The sequence below is a fragment of the Cnephaeus nilssonii genome, assembly GCF_951640355.1.
Source record: "Cnephaeus nilssonii genome assembly, chromosome: 10".
NCBI classification, from domain to species: Eukaryota; Metazoa; Chordata; class Mammalia; order Chiroptera; family Vespertilionidae; genus Cnephaeus; species Cnephaeus nilssonii.
Genome location: NC_137081.1, coordinates 29166168 through 29189326, shown reverse-complemented (window position 1 = coordinate 29189326; position 23159 = coordinate 29166168). Strand labels below are relative to the sequence as shown.

The window sequence follows — 23159 nt, the reverse complement described above, 5'->3', positions numbered from 1 at the left end:
TTCATCAAATCTACTTTTAAAACTCACTGGCACGTGGCCCATTTGCCAGTTAAGTAGAACTATTTATAACTAGGGGCCCAGTGCACGAAATTCGTGCACTGGGGCTGTGTGTGTGCGCGTGTCCCTCAGCCCAGTCTGCCCCATCTCACATACTGGGAGCCCTCAGGGGATGTCCTACTGATGGGGAGTGGGTCTAAGTTGCAGTCTGGCCTCCCTTTGTGGGAGGTGACCAGGCTGATCAGGGGAAGGCACCAGCCCATCACCCTGCTGCTGCAGCCACTGCCAGTCACCGCAGCCACCAAGGTGTTTTCATCAACACAGACTCCAGTCCCTTCACCATGAAAAAATGACAACTTTCTTTAGGCATTTTCAAGATGTGTCTTTCATAGGATATGACATTTCTTTCTTTCTTTCTTTCTTTTTTTAATCCTCACCTGAGGATATGTTTTCATTGATTTTTAGAGAATGTGGAAGAGAAAAGGAAAGACAGAGAGAAACATCAAAGTGAGAGGAACACTTTGATTGGTTGCATCCTGCATGAGCCCTGACCTGGGCCCCGGCCAGGGAGGAGCCTGCAATCTAGGTACATGCCCTTGATCAGAATTGAACCTGGACCCTGCGGTTGGCAGGCCGAGGCATTATCCACTGAGCCAAACCGGCTAGGGCAGGATATGATATTTCTTAGCCCTCCAGCAATGGACCTTCGTTTTATTCTCCAGGATTGTGGTGGAAAACCCTAGATCACCTTTTTGGATTCTTATTACCCAAGTTACTAAGAATATTATCAGTGGCATACAGGGAGCTTAGCCAATGAACGGTCAGAAAAGGTGTTTCCTCTGTAGTTCACTCCGATTGTCAGCTCCGCCCCTGCTCAGGCCTAAAGCAGGGTTTTAGGCCTGGGCAGGGCCCCCCCTCAGCTCCAGGGGCTCGGCCCTGCCCAGAGGCCCCATGGCTCAGGCCCTTCCCAGGCTGCTCAGGGCCCAGGCGGGGCCTACCTCGAGTGACCTGGGTGCTGAGGATGTTCCCGGAACCCAGGCCACTGGCGCCTACATATGCAAATTATCCACCATCTTTGTTGGGTTAATTTGCATAACAACTCTGATTGGCTGTGGGCGTAGCGGAGGTACAGTCAATTTACATGTTTGTCTATTATTAGGTAAGATTCTCTCAATATACCACCCTCTTCAATACCTCAGGGTCTTTGTACTTGCTGTTCTCTCTGGCAGGAGCTCCCTTTCCTGCTCTTCTGTCCTTTGGTAGCTCCTCCTTGATCTTTGCGAGTTACTTTATATAGGAAAACTTCCTGAATTACCTTGGCAAGTTCAGGGCCCTAACTCTCTGTTTTCATAGCATCTGTATACATATTTCATGGCTCTGATCTCACTGTGATGAGTGGGTTTATTCATCTGTTACCCCACTAATCACTAATCTTTGGCCTTGTGCCATTCATCTGTGTATTTCCAGATACATTGCCAGACCTTTTTCATAAAGGTTATACTGATCCTGTGAGTACTTCCTTCACTGTATCATTGCTAGATGTAGAGATTAATAATTTTTAAAAATAAAATTATTTTAAGAAAGAAAATTTTATTTTTATATATGGTGTGAGGAAGGAGTCAAGCTTAATATCCACACACATGTATATCAATTTATTGAAAAGATTGTATTTACTGCATTGCTCTATTTCAGAAATGAAGTGTCTATATGGTATATGATCATTCTAGTTTTCTAGTTCTTGACTCTCTCTTCCATTGTCCTAGTTACTGTAGCTTTAAAATTCCCGATTCTTCATGGAGCAAGCCCTCCTACATAGTTCTTATCAGGAGCATCTGGGCTATTTGGAGACATTTTATTCAAGAAGAAGAAGAAAAAAACAACAACAAAATAATTCTTGTGATTTTTGTTGCAATTGCATTAAATCTGTAAATAGTTCTGGGGAAATTGGAATCTTTGAGTTTTATAATTCCTCCATTTATATATATATCTTCTTTAATTTCTCTCATTATTATTTTACTATTTTACTGAACTTTTTGGTGAGTTCATATACTTCTTTCAGTTGACTTATTCCTAGATATTTGATTTCTTTGATATATTGCAAACAACACTTTTTTAAATGTTTGTTTATTTGTTTTTTTCTGAAACATGGAGATGCAATTGTTTGTCTTTTTCAAGAAATTTTGACTGGTGTCAAAATTGCTGAAATTCCATATTCTCATAATTTATCTGCATGCATAATCATGTAGTCTGTGGATCATGACAGTTTTTGTTCCTACTCAGTCCTTATATCTTCTTTTCATTCCTGTCTTCTTGCATGGGCTAGGACCTGTAGTGCAGTGTTCAATGGAAGTGGTGATGCAAACATCCTTGCTTTGTTCTCAGTTTCAGTGAGAAACTTTTCAACATTTCACTAATAAGTATTCCATTTCCTGTAGATTTTAAAAATATATATTTTTAGATACTCTTTATCAGATTAAAGAAGGTCACTTCTCTTCCTATTTGCCAAAAGTCTTCACTCTAAATGGATGTTGAATTTAATAAGACACTTTTCCTGCATCGATTGAGATGCCTGTATAACCTTAATCTAGAAAGCTTACTTCCCAGTTTGTGTAGGCTTCTTTTCCTGAGTGGGCAGGGAAGTAAGAGTTGACATATCTCCTGTATTCATGGCATTGTTGGTTTGTAAAGATCGTTTGCTAGGATGTATGAGTGTCTCTGATGAGAGGCAAGACACGGATGTTGGCATTGAAATTGTTCTATAAGTTTCTGATTCAAGAAACTTGTCTTTGAATGACTAAAATAAAAAAAAGAAAATCATTTCATCTGAGGCTGATGTGCCTATGCCAGTAAATGCAGTTGAGTGTTATCTCTGGGAATTTAGTGAATATAGAAAGCAGAACACAAAGGGTTTGCCAGGTTTTTGAAGAAAAGTTATTCAATTCTTGATATATCTGCAACTGAACAGGGCTTAAAGATTCATCAGTGTGACTATTGACTATGTGTTAGCCAGACTGAAGCAAAGGCAGTGTAATTTCAAGGTAATTTCCAAATGTAAAGAGATGCCATAAAAAAGTAGAAAAATAATTGGACATGTTTATTTTTAATGGATTCATTTCATCGCCAAGAGTTTGAACTCTGCTTGTAATTTCCTTTTAGCCCACTTACAAATGTGACTCAACCCAGATACAAAAATCAGGACAGGCTGGTTTTAAGAAAATTGACTGAGAATTGAGGGGAAATGACTGTCCAAATTAGTCTTGGAATAATTTTCAAGTAGACCCAGGGTCTCTAATACAGAAGGGAAGAAATATTAAAACATGGGAATGTGTATTTCACTATGACATAGCGTCCTTGACCCAGTGAAGTGAATGAGCATTTCTATTATTATTTGGATTTGGAAAAAAACAATTCATGAGATGCATTTCTTGGCCCAGTCTACTACTGGCATAAACACTGTAGTGACTACTCCCTCCCTCATATCTTTACTCCTAGTGGGTAAGCAGTTGGAGTTGGAATATAGTTAGGATCATTATTGAACAAAGTAGAAAATGTATCCTTTTTCAGATTAAAGCACTGTGATAGTTGGACCCCAACATTGTTCATTTGCTTTTTAGCAGGAACAATTTCTAACCAGTGCAATTTCTATTTGGACTGAGAAACCAAATATTAGGAAGTGAAAGGACATTGGAGCTCCCTAGTCCCATTCTTGCCTTTTACAGTTGAGGAGACTGAGTGCCAGGAAACATCCTTGCCTTGGCCAGGATCACCCACAAATGGGAGTAGGAGCCCAGTTTTCTCTACTGTGTCATAGCACTTCAGGGTAACAATTGCTCATTGCTATTTTTCTCGAAACCCTGAACTCCAAATTCCGGAGTCATCTCCGCTGTGGTCCCCCTCCCAGTTGGCAGATGTAGACAGTCCTGCTATTTCTTTTCTTTAGTTTTTACCCTGATAACCACTCTTAGAAAGAAAAGTTGTGCATTGTGACCGATAAAGAAGCTGGAGTTTAGACAGCGAGAGAAAGAATGTTTTGTAGATAGTAATACCTAAAGTGAGACTCCAAGATCTTTTCAGTGCCTCTTCAGTACTTTTTCTAAGAACTGAAGTGATAATGGTGAAATGTCAGATAATAGAAAAGTTATATTGGACAAGAACTGCATCCCTTCAAGTCTTATCAGTGGATCCAGCACGACATAAGAGGAAAATCTTTGGCTGTGCATCTAGCTGGTCCTAAGCTTGTACCATGAAAACATGGCCGAGTCATGTAACATTTTTTTAAATTGAAATCATTGGGATAACATTGGTTAATAAAATTATATAGGTTTCAGGGATATAATTTTATAACACATCATCTGTGTATTGTATTGTGTGTCCATCATCCCAAGGGAAGTCTCCTTCCATCACCATTTATCTCCCCTTTACCCTCCCCCAACTGGGCTTTCCCTCTGGTAATCACCATACTGTTATCTGTTTAGGAGTTGTTTTTTGTTTCTTTGCTTAATTTCTTCACCTTTTTCACCCGCCTCCCAACCCTTTCCCCTCTGACAGCTGTCAGTCTGTTCTCTGTATCTATGAGTCTGTTTCTGTTTTGTTTGTTCATTAAATTCCACATATACCAGTAAGTGGGCAGTCCTGCTATTTCTAGGCCCCTTGGTCTGTGTGATTCGTCCCCCGTCTCCCCTGCAGGGTTCCACCTCTGTCTACGTTTGGCCTCTGCAGTGAGCTGTCCATGGGTGGGAGGATAGGGACAGAATTTCCACACTTCCTCCAGTGAAGGAAAGGTAGGAGTGCGACCCTTTATAGAGATCTCACTTCATAGTGTGTTATCTACATAAGCATTCCTTTCAGAGTGCCAAGATTTATTGTCACGTTTCTTCACATAATTACAATCCAAAGTGCGGCTGGTCCCTTCTCTGCCTCAAGTTGTACTGTGAAAAGTCCTTTCTGTGATTTAATCACTTAGTATATGCCATCCCAGTAAGGGAGTTGGGTGGGGAGAAGAAATAGTAGTAATTGCTATCGACATGATCAAGCCCCTGTTTTAACTTGTCGTCTTTGAAGTTTACCCAGATGAGCCCACCTACCCGTTTCTTCCTTTTGTGAACCCACAGTCGGAATGGTCTGGATCAGGGCCAGATAAAACTCCAGGGTCGGATAATACGTACTCTAATGGCTCTGTGGGCCAGATAGTCTCCATGGCTGTTCTTCATCTGCTGAGGTGGTGCAGTGAAAACCTACACAGAGGGCCATGGCCAGATCCCAGGAAAACTTTATTCACAGAAGCCGGCTGGAGTTGGCCTGTGTTTGGAGTTTGCCATCCCTGGTTTATACTGAGAAACTCTCAATTTTGGTGTTTGGACCAGAGCATCAGAGTCCAGGGATGCTGAAAGATACGGGTTTCTAGGCCTCACCTTCGGAGTTTCCATGAATATCTTGGAGCTGGGGAATATGTATTTTTACAAGTTCCTTAATTGATTCTACTGCCCAAATTATTAAAATCATGGTCCATTCTGCTTTTAAAATTTATATGTGTGCTTACATACACACAAATGGACACGTGGTTTTATGTGTATTTAAAAATAATATTAAAAACGGCACGATTGTGTGCAAACCATTCTGCATGTTGCTTGTTTATTTCTTTGCCCTTTTTATCGAGGGGTCTCTCTGTTAGTGACACCCAGGAATGGATATAATAAAGGATTTCATCCATTGTAATATACAGTACCATTTTTTTCTTTCATCATGTTGCTGCCTTTTTATTTCATTTCTGGAGTCAGATGGATTTTTAAAACATTTTGATGGAGGAAGATGATCAGTCTGTCCTGTCTATGGGGGTGATTTTGCTTCAGGGGCACTGGCAATGTCTGCAGACCATTTTGGTTCTCACAACTGTCATTGTTGAAGGGAGGACGTCTACTGGCATCTGGCAAGTAGAGATGAGGGACGCTGCTAAACACCCACAATGCACAGGGCAGCTCTCCCAACAAAGAACTATCCAGCCCAAAGAGTCAGGAGTGCCCAGCCTGAGAAATGCTGCTTGATGGCTTTTTTGTTCCTTGCTTAACAAGGTAACTTCTTCCTTTGATACCAATATCTGTATCAAATTCTGTAGTAAAAAGTTCCTGAATTGATTTGCTGCTCAGAAAAATTGCCAAAACAGTGGCCCATCCTACTTATTTCTTCAGACCCCACACAAATCCCCCTCCGTTATTTCTCTTCTGTGTTTACATCTTACTGCTTACTGCTCTATAAATGCCACGCATCCCTGCGTCCCTCAGTGACCTGTGCGGCCTGGCTCACGTGACGTGCTCCATCTGTGACTGCAGGTCCTCCTGGGCGGCGCTGGGTTTGGACTCCGCAGACATGCCTCCGTTTCCCTGGCTGACTCTGCCCACTGAGCACGGGTATAAGTGAGGGAGGCGGTGGTCTCAGGCTAGTGCTGTGCTTCTCTGGACTTTCTGAAAACAGTGTCACTGAAACCTGAGTGGCTATCAACAGAATCTGAAATCCTACGGATGGAGGAGGCCCTGGGGTGTCCTACCCCAACCCTTCACTTAATGTGTGGGGAATGCGTGTCAGGTCACTTCTATGGTGTGAAAATATTTACCTAAAATAGATGAATTAATCTGATGCAATACATGTACAACATTGAATAAATGAGCTTGTTGGGTAGCTATAAGCAGGAAACCATTAACCCCAGGGCTTTCTCCTTTCTCTTTTTTTTATAGCTGAAATTACAAAGTCTTAATCATTCCCCTTCTCCCCCATCATTAGAAGCTAGAAATTATAGCTGAGAAAAGATTGCCTGTTAAATATTGGGTATCCCCAAAGTCAAATCTATTAATTATGATATTTTTGGCTCATGCATTTTGATAGTTTGGTTATTTCCTGCATATAGTTCAAAATTAGTGAGATCCAATGGCAGTAGTGACCTCCACAACTGGACTTCCACTTTGTGAAATGAGGTGGAGAGCCATGCAGAGTCTGGGAGGAAAGCATTCTAGGAAGAGAGCATAGCAGGTGCAAAGGCCCGGAGGCGGGAATGACCGTGGCATAGTCCAGGGACAGAAAGAAAACAGGGTGGGGACAGTTTCAGGGAGAAGGAACATACGTGCAAAGAGAGGACACCAGGGTATGAAGGAGTCAGATTGGGGAGGGCTTTGTCTACCTGGAAGGAGTTGGGTTTTACTTTGAGTTGATAAAGATTTTAGATATTTAAAATCATTTACAGTTTAAATATTCTCTTCAGATACCACTCTACCTATTCTTTTCTGATATTCTGTGAAGGGATTGCTAAGTGATAGCAGAGAATTGACAATGCAGTATTTTTGAGCTTCATTTTATTCAATTCAAAATCCCTTAATATTCCTGAAGGAGTTTGTTGGACATTGTTTGATGAGGGTAATTAGCATAATGAGTAGCCGTTTTTCCATGCAGAATTATGTATGAACCATTTCTATAGGAGAAATCGGGGTTCCATTTCTCTGTGGTCTGGGTTTTCCTGAGTTCTATTTTGTGATCAGCCCTGAGAAACCAGGGGAGCATCAGATAGAGTCTAACTTTCCGTCATCACAGAAGCAAATGCTAATGGAATAAGTGTGGAGAACACTTCTGAACCCTGGAGGGTCTCCAGAGAAACATTGTTTCATTTCTCATTGTTGTGTAGCATCACCAGGTAATAACAAGTGGCCATTCAGAGGTCAGCAAAGGACTCTGGATAAACATGTAGAGCAGGAACACAACTTAAAGACATGCAAGTGAATTTTATCTTCTGTATCCAGCAGGGTTACATTTCTCTGTAATCACCATCCAAAGTGATGAGCTAGGAACTTCTATAAGATTCTGCTTAATGTGCTTCACCACCATGCTCTCTACTAGCTTGCAATGGTCGTGCACACTCATCATTTTGGAAGCCTGTAATTAAAAAACAGCATCTTAAAAAGCTCTCTTCACCAGGTAGGAAACTGGGAGACCAAGGGAAGCGCATCTTCAGGAGAGAGAAACTGGGCATGAGGCAGTCTTGTGATGGTCCAGGATGTGCAAAAGGAGATTTCACTTTAGATCCCTACTTTCATTTGTCATGACACACAGCTACAAGTATCAAAGTTGACATTTTCTTAATAAGCCTCAATTTTAACTATTTTTGCCTTAGAAAATGTCTCTAAATAACATGTTCCTGAATTCAGCGTTGCATAGGGCCTTGGTTTGGGAGGCTCTTCCCCATCATGTATCTATCCTTGGGGGAGGCCTGTTACCTGTGGAAAGGTTAACGTTGGGATGACCTTGGGAGGCTGCCCGCAACAACACAAGTAGTTAAGGACATGCGTTCCCCAGGAATAGCGTTTCCACGGGAGCAGCAGCTCTGAGACACCGAGCTAATTTCCCAGCGATGGCACCACTTTTCTTATGAGGGAATAATTGACCCATTTATGGTCTCATTTCAGATTGTTGCGGATCCCTGTGCCAGCAACCCTTGTCACCATGGCAACTGCAGCAGCAGCAGCGGTGGCTACCTCTGCATTTGCACAGAAGGCTATGAAGGTCCACACTGTGAACAGGCACCTCCCAGCCTCCAGGCCTCCGGCTGGACTGAGTCCATGGCACCTAGACAGCTTGAGCCAGTCGCTGCTACCCAGGAGCCTGATGCCATCCTGCCCCGCTCTCAGGCAACCGTGACCCTGCCCACATGGCAACCGAAAACAGGGCAGAAAGTTGTAGAAATGAAATGGGATCAAGTGGAGGTGAGAATGTTTTGTTGCATACGTTTTTACATAAGACATTAGTAAGGTTAATTAATTCCTGTAGTTCTAATTATAGCAACAAAAATTGGAAAACCTTTAAGTTGCCCAGTGAACAAAACAATGTGTCCAATCTTATTCCTGTCTGCACTTGTTTGGGAAATCTCTCTTGGTTACATAGATGAGACATTTGGATTGTGATTGTTTTGTGCACTTAAAAAGAGGAATCAAGAAAAGAAAAGGGATGTAATTATTCTGGGGAACAAAATCCATATACATTTCTGTGAGACAATCTTATTTTGGAACAAATGGCTAATGAAGAGTCATAAACATGAATGCAACCAAGACCTGCCTTTGCTGACCTAATTTTACTCGTGGAATGTTATGTTCACTATTTTCTTGGTTTGCTTGTTATTTTTTGGGTTCTATTTTTGGTGACTTGCAGCCCTTCAATGGGATTTAGAGAAGAAAAAGCTATCATAGATTTAAAATATTTTGAGAACATATTTGAAAATAAAATTGGCAAATTTTATTTAGTTTGGCAATAGAAAATTCTATTTACTAAATCTTGGCAGTCAAGGTTTGGCTTATTGTATTTTCAAGTTCATCAAAAGTCTCATTATCCTATCTAATAAAAGAGTAATATGCAAATTGACCATCACTCCAACACACAAGATGGCCGCCCCATGTGGTCAAAGATGGCTGCCCCCATGTGGACACAAGATGGCCGCCACAGGATGGCCTGCAGGGGAGGGCAGTTAGGGGTGACTGGGCCGGCAGAGGAGGGCAGTTGGGGGGACACAGGCTTGCAGGGGAGTGCAGTTGGGGGGGGGGACCAAGCCTGCAGGGAAAGACAGTTAGGGGTGACCAGGCCTGTAGGGGAGGGCAGTTAGGGGAGACCAGGCTGGCAAGGGAGGGCAGTTAGGGGTGACCAGGCCTGCAGGGGAGGGCAGTTAGGGGAAATTGGGCTGGCAGGGGAGCAGTTAGGCGTTGATCAGGCTGGCAGGGGAGTGGTTAGGGGGTGATCAGGCTGGCAGGCAGAAGTGGTTAGGGGCAATCAGGCAGGTGAACAGTTGGGAGCCAGCAGTCCTGGATTGTGAGAGAGATGTCCGACTGCCCATTTAGGCCCGATCCCGGTGGGCAGTCAGACTCCCTCGAGGAATCCCAGATTGGAGAGGGTGCAGGCTGGGCTGAGGGACACACACGCCCTCCCCTCCCCCCACACATGAATTTTGTGCACCGGGCCTCTAGTATAAAATATAAAGTGTTCAGCACACTTCTAAAAGTTGACATAAAATATAAATTTGCTAGCTGGAAGAATTTGGGAACAAATCAAAATCATGAATTTGAGGTGACAGCGATAGTGTAATTTCATTCCATATTTTATACTTTATATGACATCCATATAGATTTGTGTAGGGTTGTATTTTATTTCAGGTTTTGCAGATTAAATGACAACAACAACAACAACACATAGATCTTTATGTAGCACTTTTAGAGTGAAGGAGTGTGTCTAGAAATTTTCCTTTTTATAAAAGAGGTAAGGCACCATTTCTTCGTTCATTTTCGTGGGTAATTATAACCAGCTGACCCACTTTTTTCTCATTGCCATGCAATTTATGAAGGCCACATTCAGACTGCAGGGCAGTGTTCTTCGCCTACCTAAAAACTGGTGGACTTGTTCTGATTTCAGTCTTTTAATAAATGCTCTGAAGTTATTTCAATACTTCTTTGCTGAATGACTCACTTCTTGTATGTGAAGTAGATTTGGATTCACATTTACAAGGAAGTGTCCTTTAATGAACATTTCTTCCCAACCAGCCATTTCAATCTATCTATTTAACAACATACTGTCCGACGGCTGGTAAATGTGAAAAAGAAACGCCTCATCTTCCTGTCCTGTTGTTATTTCATAGTCTGTTCAAGAAGCAGGTTAAAAGTGCTAGAGGAAGATGCTTCCCTTTTTCATGAAGTGATGATGCTTTGGGAACCCAAGGCTATTTGTAGCCCTAGGAGACTAAAATTTAAGGAACAGTTGTCTGTTACACAAATTTAACAAGTTGGATTCACGTCTTTGAATATTCATGGTGGATTTTATCGGTAGCATTTGAGTATCCAGCCTTCTGGACAATAAGTTCTAAGTGTTGATTGGGGTGAAAATACGGAGAATTTCTGTGTTGTTCTCAGTTAGTTCAGTCATGAGGGGTACTTTTAATACCCTTTTATTTTGACTTTCATGGAGGAAGACAGTGATCATGGTATGAGGAATAATAAATGAATGAATTGGTCAGAAGCACCTCAGTGGACACAGCTCAAGTGTTCACAATATGCTTTCTGATGAGCAAGTTCTCTCTTCCCCTCCCTCCACCAGCTCCTTTTCCATATCCATCAGTATAACACTTTTGGGAATATATTACTTAAAAAAGGAAGATATAGTCCACAGGGGGAAAAGGGCAGCTCCTCAGTTACCTGGCCTTAGTGTGGGCTCCTGAGACCCATCTCCGCACAGAGCAGGGTCATCCAGACCAGATTCTTCTTGCCTATTGTTCGCTTTTAAGGGCTCACTCTCCTAGTGGTGAAGGTTTATACCGCCGTGTGTAAGCTGGTTCTTAACGGCCACCTCCTTGTTCTCTAAGCTTTTAGTCCCTCGGGAACCCCCCAGACTGAACATAGAGCAGAGGCCAGTGACTCTTGTTAAATGAAAGAGCAGCCAGCGAACCCTGAGCCCCTACCTGGGATATCCTATTATCCGTTTTCCCAATCCCCACAATGGGTAGACTGTTCCCAGGAAAACTTTCGCATTTCAGAAACTCAAAGGGCAAAGCTTTCATTTTCTCTTGAGTTGCTAAGGTTTCACTTGTCCTTTCTCTGTCCCCAGCCCAGCATCACTGCAAGGAACGGAGGGATGCATCTCATGGAATTTTGCTTTATAGTATTGTCTTGTGCTGAGAACCCCAACCTTTTTGTTCTTTTTCCCAGGTGATCCCAGATATTGCCTGTGGGAATGCCAGTTCCAACAGCTCTGCAGGTGGCCGGCTGGTGTCCTTTGAAGTGCCACAGAACGCCTCAGTCAAGTAAGAAAATTCTCAGCGGAAAAACTGTTAAGACTGACACTGTAACTGGCTGGGAGGCTGTGTCTCTCCATGTAACTGGTCTGTAAATGGTCCATGCAGTGAGAATCATGCATGGAGATTCATGTGTAGACGTGGTCAATGTCCCTCAAAACCTCGAGGGTGCTGTTTGTTTCAGGGAAGACAGTAGAGTGAGTTACCCACCGGGATGGAGACACAGACTTGCGGAATTGGTCTGGATGAGTCAGGTGTGAGATGAGAAACCCCGAGGCCTTAGATAAGGTCCATGGCTAGACTCTTCACTTCCCAGATGATTTTCGCTCCCAAAATTCTTTGGCCTTTTCAGATTTTAACGGACCATTGGTTCAATTCTTATGCATAATTTACCCCAAATTTAAAATCTAAACATTATAATATTCTCTTTAAAAACAAGCACCCCAGAAGAGAGCATTTTGTTTTATTTTAAACTTGAGCTCTTTCAGATTACGTGCTGCCCACTGTCACTGGTGGGGGTGGGGGCCAGGCATAGGGAAGCTGGTTGGCTGAGTACCTGCAGTGTGCCAGGTGCTGTGCTTGCTGGGGGCTGGGGTAGAGCCAGGTTAGAGCGTCCCAGTCCTGGCTGACAATTCCTGCTCCCTGACCTTCTCTGTTGCTATTAACTGCCACCCCTCTCTACCACCCCCCCATGCAACCAATGATCCTTTGCTGTCCAGTCTCCAGAGACTTTAGAAGTGGGAGGGACCCATGGCCCTATAACCAGTGTGCTGCATTGGCTTCCTTTTAAGGGAGCAGCGGGCATGCACATCTCTTCCATTTATCCAGGGCTGCTCTGCCCACCTTACCTTCTCTACAGTAGTCCCTGAGAACTGTTTGGAAGAGGGGCTTTGTTACATTGCCCCTGCACCCCCTCCCCCCAGCCTTGACTTATTCTGGTCGGGAAGGAGAGGGGAAGAGCCAGGAAGGGCAGTGAACTCTGGGCACTGGAAGTCCCCTGAGTGGGAAAGGTGTGGCGTCTGAGGCAGCTTTGAGTTCTACCAGCAGGGGGACCCCGGTCCTAAGTGTTTCATTGCTTTTAATACAGAGGAAACCCTCATGGGCCTGAGCTGGTTTTAGGGAAATAAGGTTCATTAATTTATGAAACCATCTCCCAGCCCTTTCTTCTCTAAAAGCGTTTCTCAACCTTTTTCATCTTAAGGCACATACAAACTAATTACTAACAATCTTCAGCACACCAATAAAATATATATTTTTTTGTCAATTGGACAAAATAATAAGGTATAATTTTGATTCATTCACGGGGATGGCTATTGTTGTGCTGACTGTTGTCACTCTTTTACTTGACAATTTAAGGGAAAAGAGGTCAGTGCCCCTGACTAAATAGTCAGGTATTGCATGTTTTAAAAATTCTTGCAGCATGTTGGTTGAAAAACGCTGGTCTAGGTCATATTATCTTACTTTCATAAACCTTTTCGATTAGTTACAATTTTCTCTCCCTTTAAATGCTTTCCCTCCTCCCCTCAACAAACCAAGACTCTCCTAGGCTGCAGAGCTGGGCAGGTTAGCAGAGTCTGACCCAGGCCGAGGGCTGACTGATCTCTGGGCGTCCTGAATTCTCTTGTGAGGGTTACTGACGTTATTGGCGTCATTCATGACTTGGCGTTATTCATGACTTCAGTTATTCATCAGCCCTTTCCTGAGCACTCTGCTGTGAGCCCAGGCTCTGTGCTGGGGAGGGGCAGCTCTTCTCCCCCAGGTAGAAACCCAGGGAAGGAAAGGTGGCGGGAAGGTGGTCAGAGAAGGTCTCAGGGAAGAGGGGATGTGGGGGCTAAGCATTGAAGATGACTCACTGTCAGGTCCAGCCTGACGGTTGAACCGGGCTGAGGTAGGGAGGTGGGAATTGAGAAATAAAAAGAATAAGAGAAATAAAAGCAAGAAACAACAGCGGGGTCAGGAGGTCCAGAACTCTCGAGAAGCTCTGGCAACTTTTATTAGTAATACAGTGCTTTTTATACATGAGACACTAAGCAGGGAATCACTCACAAGGAAAACATTCTTTGTTTCTCTAAAATCACTACTGGAGGGATGAGTTGAAGGACAGGTCTCCTGTTAAAATAATTCTCACTAGTTGGATACATATTTCTTGGTAAGCCATGAAAGTAGCTCTTATCCCACTGATAGCAGTCATATAAACAAACCCCGGGAAAGCTCTGTAGGCAGGGGCTGCTCTCGATATACTGATTAGTTGCCATCCAAACAGGCCTGGGAAATCTGTGGGGGTAGGTGCCAGCCTTGCTAGCCCCTACAGGTGCAAGGACCGTGTCAGCTTACAGCCCGTTCCCCACAACTCACCTCCCAGGTGGAGGAGGTGAAGACTGGGAGCTAGGCCGGGACCTACTTGGGGAAGAGACAGCAGTCCTGTTGTCCGATCACTGGGTTGCAAGGAAGGAGGTGACGGATTTGAGAGGGAAACTGAGGCTGAGGTTGATTAGCATCCATGGCATCTCATTCTTTGGGTTTTATCCTGAAAACAAGAAAAAGCCAGGGGAGACCCGAAGCATGGGAGGTATACACTTTCGCTCATTTTGATGGCACACCTCAAAACTGTGGCTGTTGGGGATGCATTACACCTTTGAAATAAATTCCAGCAGGATCCTTTATATTGTGTGGAAATGGAAGGCGTTGTCTCTAAAAAGAACTCAATATACCTCTTTATTATTGATGAAAACTGTGCCCCATAGGTGTTATCTGTTAGTGATTTTGTGGTCTATTTTTGATCAAGCAGGAGACAGACATTTCTAACAACGTGGGAAATGACAGCCATGGGTGGGCACAAAGTGGGAGCTTGTTTATAAGATCATTTCATCCATTTCCCCATACCTCTGTGGATGTACACGTCGTCTCTATGTTTATTTTTAATTTGATGAACTGTTTCTATGGTGAATTTTTCTGGATGGGACTTCCCATTTACACTGATCCTGTTTTCAGAATTCGGCAAGATGCTACTGCCTCCCTGATTTTGCTGTGGAAGGTCACGGCCACGGGATTTCAGCAGTGCTCCCTCATAGACGGCCGGAGCGTGACCCTCCTCCAGGCTCCCGGGGGCCTGGTCCTCTTGGAGGAGATGCTCGCCTTGGGGCCCAACCACTTCATCGGTGAGTTATGGAAATCTCCCACCCAACACCATGTCTCAGTTTGGTGTGTAGAGACTGTATATAAGGAATTTTCCAGGATAATCTGTATTCTAGCCATCAACACAGTTCCCTTCATTTTAGGTGAGGTTCCGCTTATACTCAAAATTGCTTTTGAAGGTAATATGGGCCCTGGATTCTTGAGACTATATCCCAGCCCTGGCCAAAGTGTCTCAGGGGTGTGACCCTCAGTGCTCAGTGCTCTGAATATCAGATTCTGATTCCCAGCTCTTCGTTGGCTTTCTCCAAGGATCGTGGGCAACTGGAGGCATTGAGCTCATTTGCTAACAGCAAGTTTCATAGGGAAAATGTATCTCTGAAATGTGTTGTTCCTTAGGGGAATAATTTAAAAAATGTACTTTGATATAGTAATAATATATATGATATGTTCATCACTAAATTACACTACATTCTCAAAAATTACACTTTAGGTTAGGATGAGAAGACAATGATTCTGAGTAACAACCTTTATTTCTCTAACCCATTATTTTCCATTTTGCAAGTTTGTGATCTGGTATCTTTTACATTTCCCTACCTAGAGCTTGCTGAGTGTTTGATGTGGCTTGGATGGAGCTCACAGTCTGTAGTGTGATTCTCTTTAAAGGTAGCAGTGTGCACGGCTCCTTCCGAGGCAGAGCGGCCAGGTTTCTCACAGTGGCAAATTGCCTTACACCCACACAGGGCCAGCTGCTGCTTCTTACAAAATCTTTTCATCTTAAAGAAACAAGATTTATCTTTTGTAATCATTGTGGAAGCCCTGTGCTCACTGCATTGACATGTGTTTAATGCTCTTTCTGTTTAACTTTGTTTTTTTTTTTATAAAGCAGCTTCTTAAAATAATTCATTTTTACAACACGGGGCTCTGTACCATGAATACATTTTAGTGAAGAACCGAAAGACTACTTTGAAGAGGACAAAGGCATTCATCTGACAGATGAACAAATCGATGCGAGGGCAGGTGGGAGAAAGCTTCCACGCCGCAGGGGATGCCCCAGCATTGTGTTGCTGTGTTCAGTCACTACTGCTCCTTTTTGGGAATAACTGTGAATTCACTTTCAGGAACAACTATCCCCAACCCCTTACTGTCAATAGGTTCCATGTACATACCTGAAGACCAGAGTATTTTCAAGTTTCTGTGCAACAGAGCAGAGGAGTCCCTTCTGTGTCTTTGGCTGCTATCACCAGCTTTACACAAATATTCCTTTTTAAACTTTATTGCTGAGAGCCTAATGTTAAACTTCTACACAGTTCAGATGATGACAATATATTTATATTTGACCTATTTCAGTGCTATGACACTTAATATTTTTATCTTTCCTTCATGACCACTGCCTTATGAATATGCATAATTTCATAGAAAGAAAGAGGTGATAAAACATTTTACCAAGCATCTGGCTCTTTTTTTCTGTGCCTCAGTCATCCATTTCAACTCTTCTGCTCTCTCCTTAATTAGTCCTTCTTTTTCCTAAATTGGTCTCTTCCAGATATGTCATTTGCTTTATGCAGTGTTTTGGAATAAAGAATGAAATTAATCTTTGTTTAGCATTGTCTGCTCCATGGGAGGCATCATACGTGCTTGTTAGATCCCTGAGTGACTCAGTGGCTCAATAGTTTGTATTTTCAAATAGGAAAGATTCATTGTCCTGTTGCCTTTCCATGAAACATAGTTGTAGCCTGCTTGTCTTGGTAAAGTAAAATTTTTAAAAACCTGTGGTTGCTTGGAAACACTGATGTGATAGATGATCTTGGGGGTGAAGGAAAAACCAGCCCTCCGGTGTGTGGCCTCTGTGTTAGAAGCTGTTGGAGGTCCCCATTTCCTTGGGGTGAAAGCCCCATTGGAGTCCTCTAGATCTTATTTCCTCTTGTCACCTCCCCTTAGGCATATTTCCCCTCACATCTACATGGTGCACCTCTGCTCTGTCACCTGCTGCCTGTCCCATCCCAACCTGGCCCCTCACCCTGCCTCACCCCATCCTTCCCATGCCTCTGACCCCCAAATTGATTCCTCTTCAACACCTCAACAGACTCTCCGCATTTGGAGTGGTTTAGGAGGAAAACTGCCAGCCAAAGATGCTATCTTACATGGATTCTCAGCTATCCTTAAACTCTTACAAGTTTTTACAAAAACACACAGATGACCTTAGACCGTTCTCATGGCTGGTTCTCCATTCGATAAGCAAACCCAAGTGGGGATGTCTGCTTTACCCACACTGCCCACCTACCTCCTTGCTCAGAAATGCTCCACTTTCCCTTCACACTTTTCTCTGTTATGGCCCGTATTGGTTGCTACCTCAGTCTGATATTTTATCTCTTTCCTCTTCTTTGAAATGGTTTTTACTGTGATCCGGCCTGCTCCTCTCTCCCTCAATTTTTCATGGTCTAGCTGCTTGTATCTGTCTGTTTCTCTTCCCTTATCCTGTTCTCTTGCTCACAACCCACTGTTTTATCTTTCATGTACCATTTTTTTTCTTATAGTTTTTAGTACACTTTTATGTCTCATTTATATCGTAAAAGTACCGTAAGTGCATTTTTATGTGTAGACCAGTTGCTTCATTGATGACCCACTAAAAGGGCTCTTAATACCTTAGATCGAAAGAGTGAGTGGTGCAACCCACAGCCCATAGGAACGTCCTTTAGGACCTGGGATCACTTCTTCAGGATCATAGCTACTAAATTAGCCACTGACCTCCAGAAATCAGTGACTTCCAGGTCTTTGTATCTGATGTCTTACCTGGATTAGAGACGTCCCTAGTCTGTGCATGCCTCTTGGGTGCCTCTGGGGAGCTGCGGAGCGCTTGAGATTTCCTTGATTCTAAGTTATTAGTTTAAACAGATTCTTGTCATGCAAAATAATTTATAAAGCAGTGCATTCTCTTTATTTTCTTCTCTTGAGAAGCAGGGAAGAATAAGACGGTACTTCAGCAGGTACAATGAAGGGAAGAGTTTCCTTTCCTTGAGGTAATAAGACTGAGCTGGTTTGGATCTATCTTCATGACACCCCCAGGACTTCTGCTTTGGACCATGGCCAGCTTTTGCATACTGACGCCAGCCCGGAGCAGGGCTACATTGTCCCTGCCTCTGAACCTGGTGGTCAGGATTGCTGGTCACCCTTCCTAGATGTTCACCCAACCTCAGCCCTGCAGGTTTGCACAGCTGGCATCATTTTCCCCAGCTCTGACTCCTTCGCCTTCTCCCAAGTCTTCTTTGCTTTACCAGCTGTGTAAGCTACACTTCTCCCTGATAACCCATTTTCAGCCAGCATCACACAACTTAACATCTGAATGTTCCCTATGCTATTTATTTATTTTGGTGTGCTGATTTTACAACTTTAATTAAACTGTAAGATTTGAGAGAAGCGACCATATCACAGGTCTTTGTTCCATTGTGGCCACATGGTAGTTACCTGAGTGATTAAATTCTGTTCATAAGTAACGGTTACCTGCTCAGTAAATGCCATGTGAAGAAAATTTCCAGCTGCAAATGTCAATCTTTAGAATTCTTTGTAGAGTTTCACAACCCACCTCTGTGACATTTAAACTTTCTTCCCTTTTATTACATTGAAAGTATTCTAGAGGGTCAAATTAAAAAAAAAGACAAAAAAAAAAAAAAAGGAAAGAAAGAAACTTTTCATCATTCTTTTGGGAATGCTACATTTTGCATTTTGTCCTTTAAGATATCTTACTCAGAGGTCAGGGGTAAAATAGTCAAAGTTTGGAATTGCTACCAGCTATAGAAACATTAACATCTTTGCCAAAAGCTTAAGCTTGAACAAAAAATGCAAATATTTCACCTTTGCTGATCATCTTAAAACCACAGTTGAATATGGTGTATTGAACTCCCTGCAATAGTGGAAGAAATGTTCAAATAAAAAGTAATAGTTGGGAGAGAACAAAAGCAGAGGAAGGATAAGGCTGCCCTGAACAGCATAATGTAGATAACATTCTTATAGTTCACATTTGCCTAGTAGGAAGATTTCTATTAAATTAAATTTTACTTAAATTGAAACCACATTTCTATATTATTAGCAATCAGAATCATTCTTCTTGGGATCTTTTATTATTGGTAATGTATATTAGGATTTTAAAATTAGTTTGCCTTGAACTTCACGATTTTGCTCCCGTCTTTCTAAATATTGTCATTGTCAGCATCATTTATTTATTGGTTCCTATTAATTGTGGTGATAAATTAAGCATTGATAAGAAAGATGGATTCCATTACGGACACACCTGGTCCCTATAGTTGACAGTCTAAACTGAGCTGAGTCTCACTGAGTGTTGGTTGCTCAGGCTGCGATGGAGTTGGGGCAGGTGAGCCAAGATGAATGAAATGTTTCTCCTACCCTTTAAGATAGTCCTTGGAATTAGGCTTCATAGAAAGGCGGGTTGCTGGTCTATCAGACGCAGCAGAAATTTTTACAAGCTACTCAGTTCATTCTTTCACACACCATAATTTGTGCAAATCCTAGGAACTAATCAATAGTATTTATCGATTAGTTCTTTAGAAGTAAAGGACAACCCCTATAGAGTAAAATTAGTTGGCATCCATGTGTGTAAGTTACTAAGGTGCTTCTGTAGATTGAGTACCAGTTCCATAATTTAAGAGAATGAAAAGGTGGCAGGAAGTTCTCCCGGAAATTGTGCCTGATTCATTGGTTGGAGGGGTTTGCTTGGTTTTGAGAAGCAAACTCCAAGTATGTCTTTATAATTATAAATTCCCCTCTCTCCCTCCCCATTCTGCCTCATTTTCTTTTTCTCTCCGTTTCTGCCCTTTATTTAAAAAATAAAGATGGCACATTTTGCTTATAGATTGATATGTAAAAATGAAATAAAGAAAATTATTTTGATATTTAACCCTTTGCACTCGCTTGCTTTTTTCTCGATTCCTTTATTCTAATGCTAACCGTATCGAGTCACACTCGACATCCGAGTGCAAAAGGTTAAAAGAATTTATTGTTAACTGTTTTTTAAAAAAATATGTTCTTATTGATTTCAGAGAGAGGAAGGGAGAGGAAGAGAGAGAGAGATAGAAACATCAATGAAGAGAGAGAATCATCAGTCAGCTGCCTCCTGCACACCCCTACTGGGGATCGAGCCCGAAATCTGGGCATGTTCCCTGACTAGGAATCAAACCGTGACTTCCTGGTTAATGGGTCAATGCTCAATCACTGAGCCACACTGCCTGGGCATATTGTTAACTCTGGAAAGAAATACCTTAGTACTTAACCAATACTAGTGAATTTCAACCCATCTTATCTACAGAATTTGATTGGAATATTTCTTTAAAACTTTTCCTGCTGCTTTTAACTTAGAACAAACCTTCCCAGGGCGTTGCCAGTGTGCTGAGAGCTTTTCAGTACAGATTTCAACTAAGAAAAGAATTTCTTTAATTTTTTTTTACAGCCAAATTTCTGCTCCTCAATAGCATCTCTTCTCTTTCTTCTTTCTAAGGGTGGGGCAGAGGAAAGGAGAGAGGGGAGAGGTAAGGAAGGAGAATGAAATAGAGGAGAGAGAGAGAAGTCAATTGATCCTCAGGGCTAAATATATAAACCCCAGAACTATGGTTTTCTCTTACTAGAAGGTAATTTTAAAATTTACGCTCTTTTTAAAAATAAAAAAATGCTCTTTAATGTAGATAATATAAATAATACACTTTTTTGAAAGAAGAACACATTTGTGCGCTATCTGGTTATTTGTTTTTTTCATTTAGTGTGTCACTGACATTCTTTTGCATTAATAAATATAAACCCATAGTACTCTTCTCAACAATTGTGTAGTGTCCCATTGAATCAATGTACTATATTCAATATGCTGCTGTTAAACAATTAGGTCCTTCCTTTTTTTTTTTTTGCCTCTTTAGACAGAATTTCAAACATTATTATAATCTTATCTTTGTATCTATAATGATGATTTATTTGGGTTAAATTCATAGGTGTGGAATTTACTGAATCAAAAGGTTCATATATTTTAATGACAAATTTGATACAAATTTCCAAATTGTTCTTAACTTTTTTCCAGTTTTCACCCATGACAACCTGTTTATCTTTGACAATGCACATTGTTCCCCTTCCATGGACTTTAAGCTAGATGCTGTTAACCAAATTCAATTGGAAATTTACATACACCTCTTAGCAACTTAACAACCTGAAACTTGTAGGGAGCCCCTCAAGACTGTGATTAACAGTCTCCAGAAAAAGGACAGTTCAAGTCCCTTTAAACAAAAGATACCTAAAGTGGTTGCATCACACTATGGCATTTAGAGTCATGGTGAATAGAATGGTTTACTATATCATTGCATTTTGCACATCAGCACAATTGTAAAATGGTGAGAGAGGGTGGCATATGGACAGTGTCTGCTGCTCTCAAGGTCCCCAAGAGTGGTCATGCTCTAGTGACATTTCTCCTACTTAATGTTCTGCAAAGAACATTTGTGTTCTAGAGATGACCCCTCCTTCTCATAGATCCTTTTGCTTCCCCACTTCAATATTCTGAAGGTTGATATTTAAGTTGCATTTATCAGAGACTTTTTATGGGGTCAGATATATTCCAGGAGGATGGGGCAAAGGATTTTCCAGAATGGACAAATGTTTTGGTAACCTATGAGGGAGGCTTTCGAGATGATCATTTGATTTTGACACAAAGTCTTGGTAGTTGTGATTGCTTTTCCTAAAGATTTTGGGTAAAAAACTCAAAGCAGCAAGTAACTGGACCAAAGTAGGGCACGTCAGCAGGAAGAAATTGTGGTTTCGGGTGAAGAATATAAATAATTAGGATTGCGTTTCAAAAAGACTCTCTTGCCTTCTCCTCTCTGATGCTTTCTCTGACATTTGGGGTTTGAATGCCAGGATATTTTTGGTGTTCACATGCTTCCTTAACCAGCGACACTCTCCTGGCTGTCCTGTTTTAATGCTGTAATTGTAAGTTTGACCTGCAAAAGTGATTTTTGCTTGGTAGACAAATGGAAATATCCTTAAATAAGTACACTGACAAAGACTGTCTGGCAACATCACTAATAACAAATGACAGCCTCTGGAATGCTACCGTGTTAACAAAATGAGCTCTTCGTCATCTGCTCATCTCTCCGCATCCCTGTTTATTATCAATAAACACTTACTGATTAATGACTCTGTGTAGGACACTAGGCTAAGTACTAGGGACACAAAGAAGTAAAAGGTCGAAAGTCCTGGCTTTGAGAGATTTCCACCTTCAGGCAGACAGGACGTACTCATTATGTAACCCAGATAAATCATGTCCCACGACTGTCTTGTTCATGAAGTCACATTCAAATAAATACAGTCTAGTAACCAAATAATTAATTAAAACTCTTGAAATCTTTATTCATCTTTTTGAGGGAACATGAATAAGAGTGGGATAAATGCATTCCTATTATGCCTTAAAGTCTTGTCAATCTTATTTCCTCCTCAAGACACTATGTGCTTGGCACTTTGGGAAAGTCTCTCTTCCACTGTCACTATCTCCTGTTTCCTACATTAGATGCAATGATGTATCCTATTCTTTTCCCACATGGTGACAAAGGCTGGGGAACAGATATTGCATTAAGACTCAGAGATGACAGTGTAATCGACAAATAATACTAGATTCAACGGATGATGCCGAAAAGGAAAATTTTCCCATTGAATTTCTGAAAAGTATTACTCCTTCGGGAATGCCGTGTCATAAATTGAATTGAAAGTAGGTGCAATCATCATGCTACTGAGAAATCTTAATAGTAAATGGGGTCTTTGTAATGGTACTACATTTGTTATCAGAAGATTGTGACCTAACATTATCGAAGCTGAAGTATTAACAGGATCTGCAGAGGAGAGGTTGTTCTGATTCCAAGAATTGATTTGTCCTCCTCAGTATTAGAATAAGTTTAATCAATTTATCAGTCATTGCTTTTATCAATGTTGTTTTTATATCATGTTTTGCTTTTTTATGTCATGTCTTTGTTGTTGTTATATCATGTTGTTATTGTTTATTAATCAATTTATATATTATTTTCATATACATTTTACTAATTTTCTTTCACCTCTGACACTTCTATTATAGAGAAAGGGCAGATAGCAATTTCTTCTAATTAATTTCCTTTCAATGTGCACGAATCCATGCACTGGGCCACTAGTTCATAAATAAAAAACAATCAGCAAATTCACAAATTAATTTTGT

At 41.7% G+C, this 23159-nt stretch overlaps 1 protein-coding gene across 1 annotated transcript in view; it reads left to right on the top strand.

Moving 5' to 3' along the window:
* The window catches only part of DNER (delta/notch like EGF repeat containing), a gene marked incomplete at both ends in the record, with an annotated part of 225236 nt that overhangs the window by 86198 nt on the left and 115879 nt on the right, over positions 1-23159 (top strand). Inside the window, 3 exons of the mRNA XM_079782988.1 lie at positions 8442-8738; positions 11715-11809; positions 14792-14958. Of these exons, the coding sequence (XP_079639114.1) occupies positions 8442-8738; positions 11715-11809; positions 14792-14958 (559 nt within the window). The remainder of the gene's footprint in view (positions 1-8441; positions 8739-11714; positions 11810-14791; positions 14959-23159) is intronic.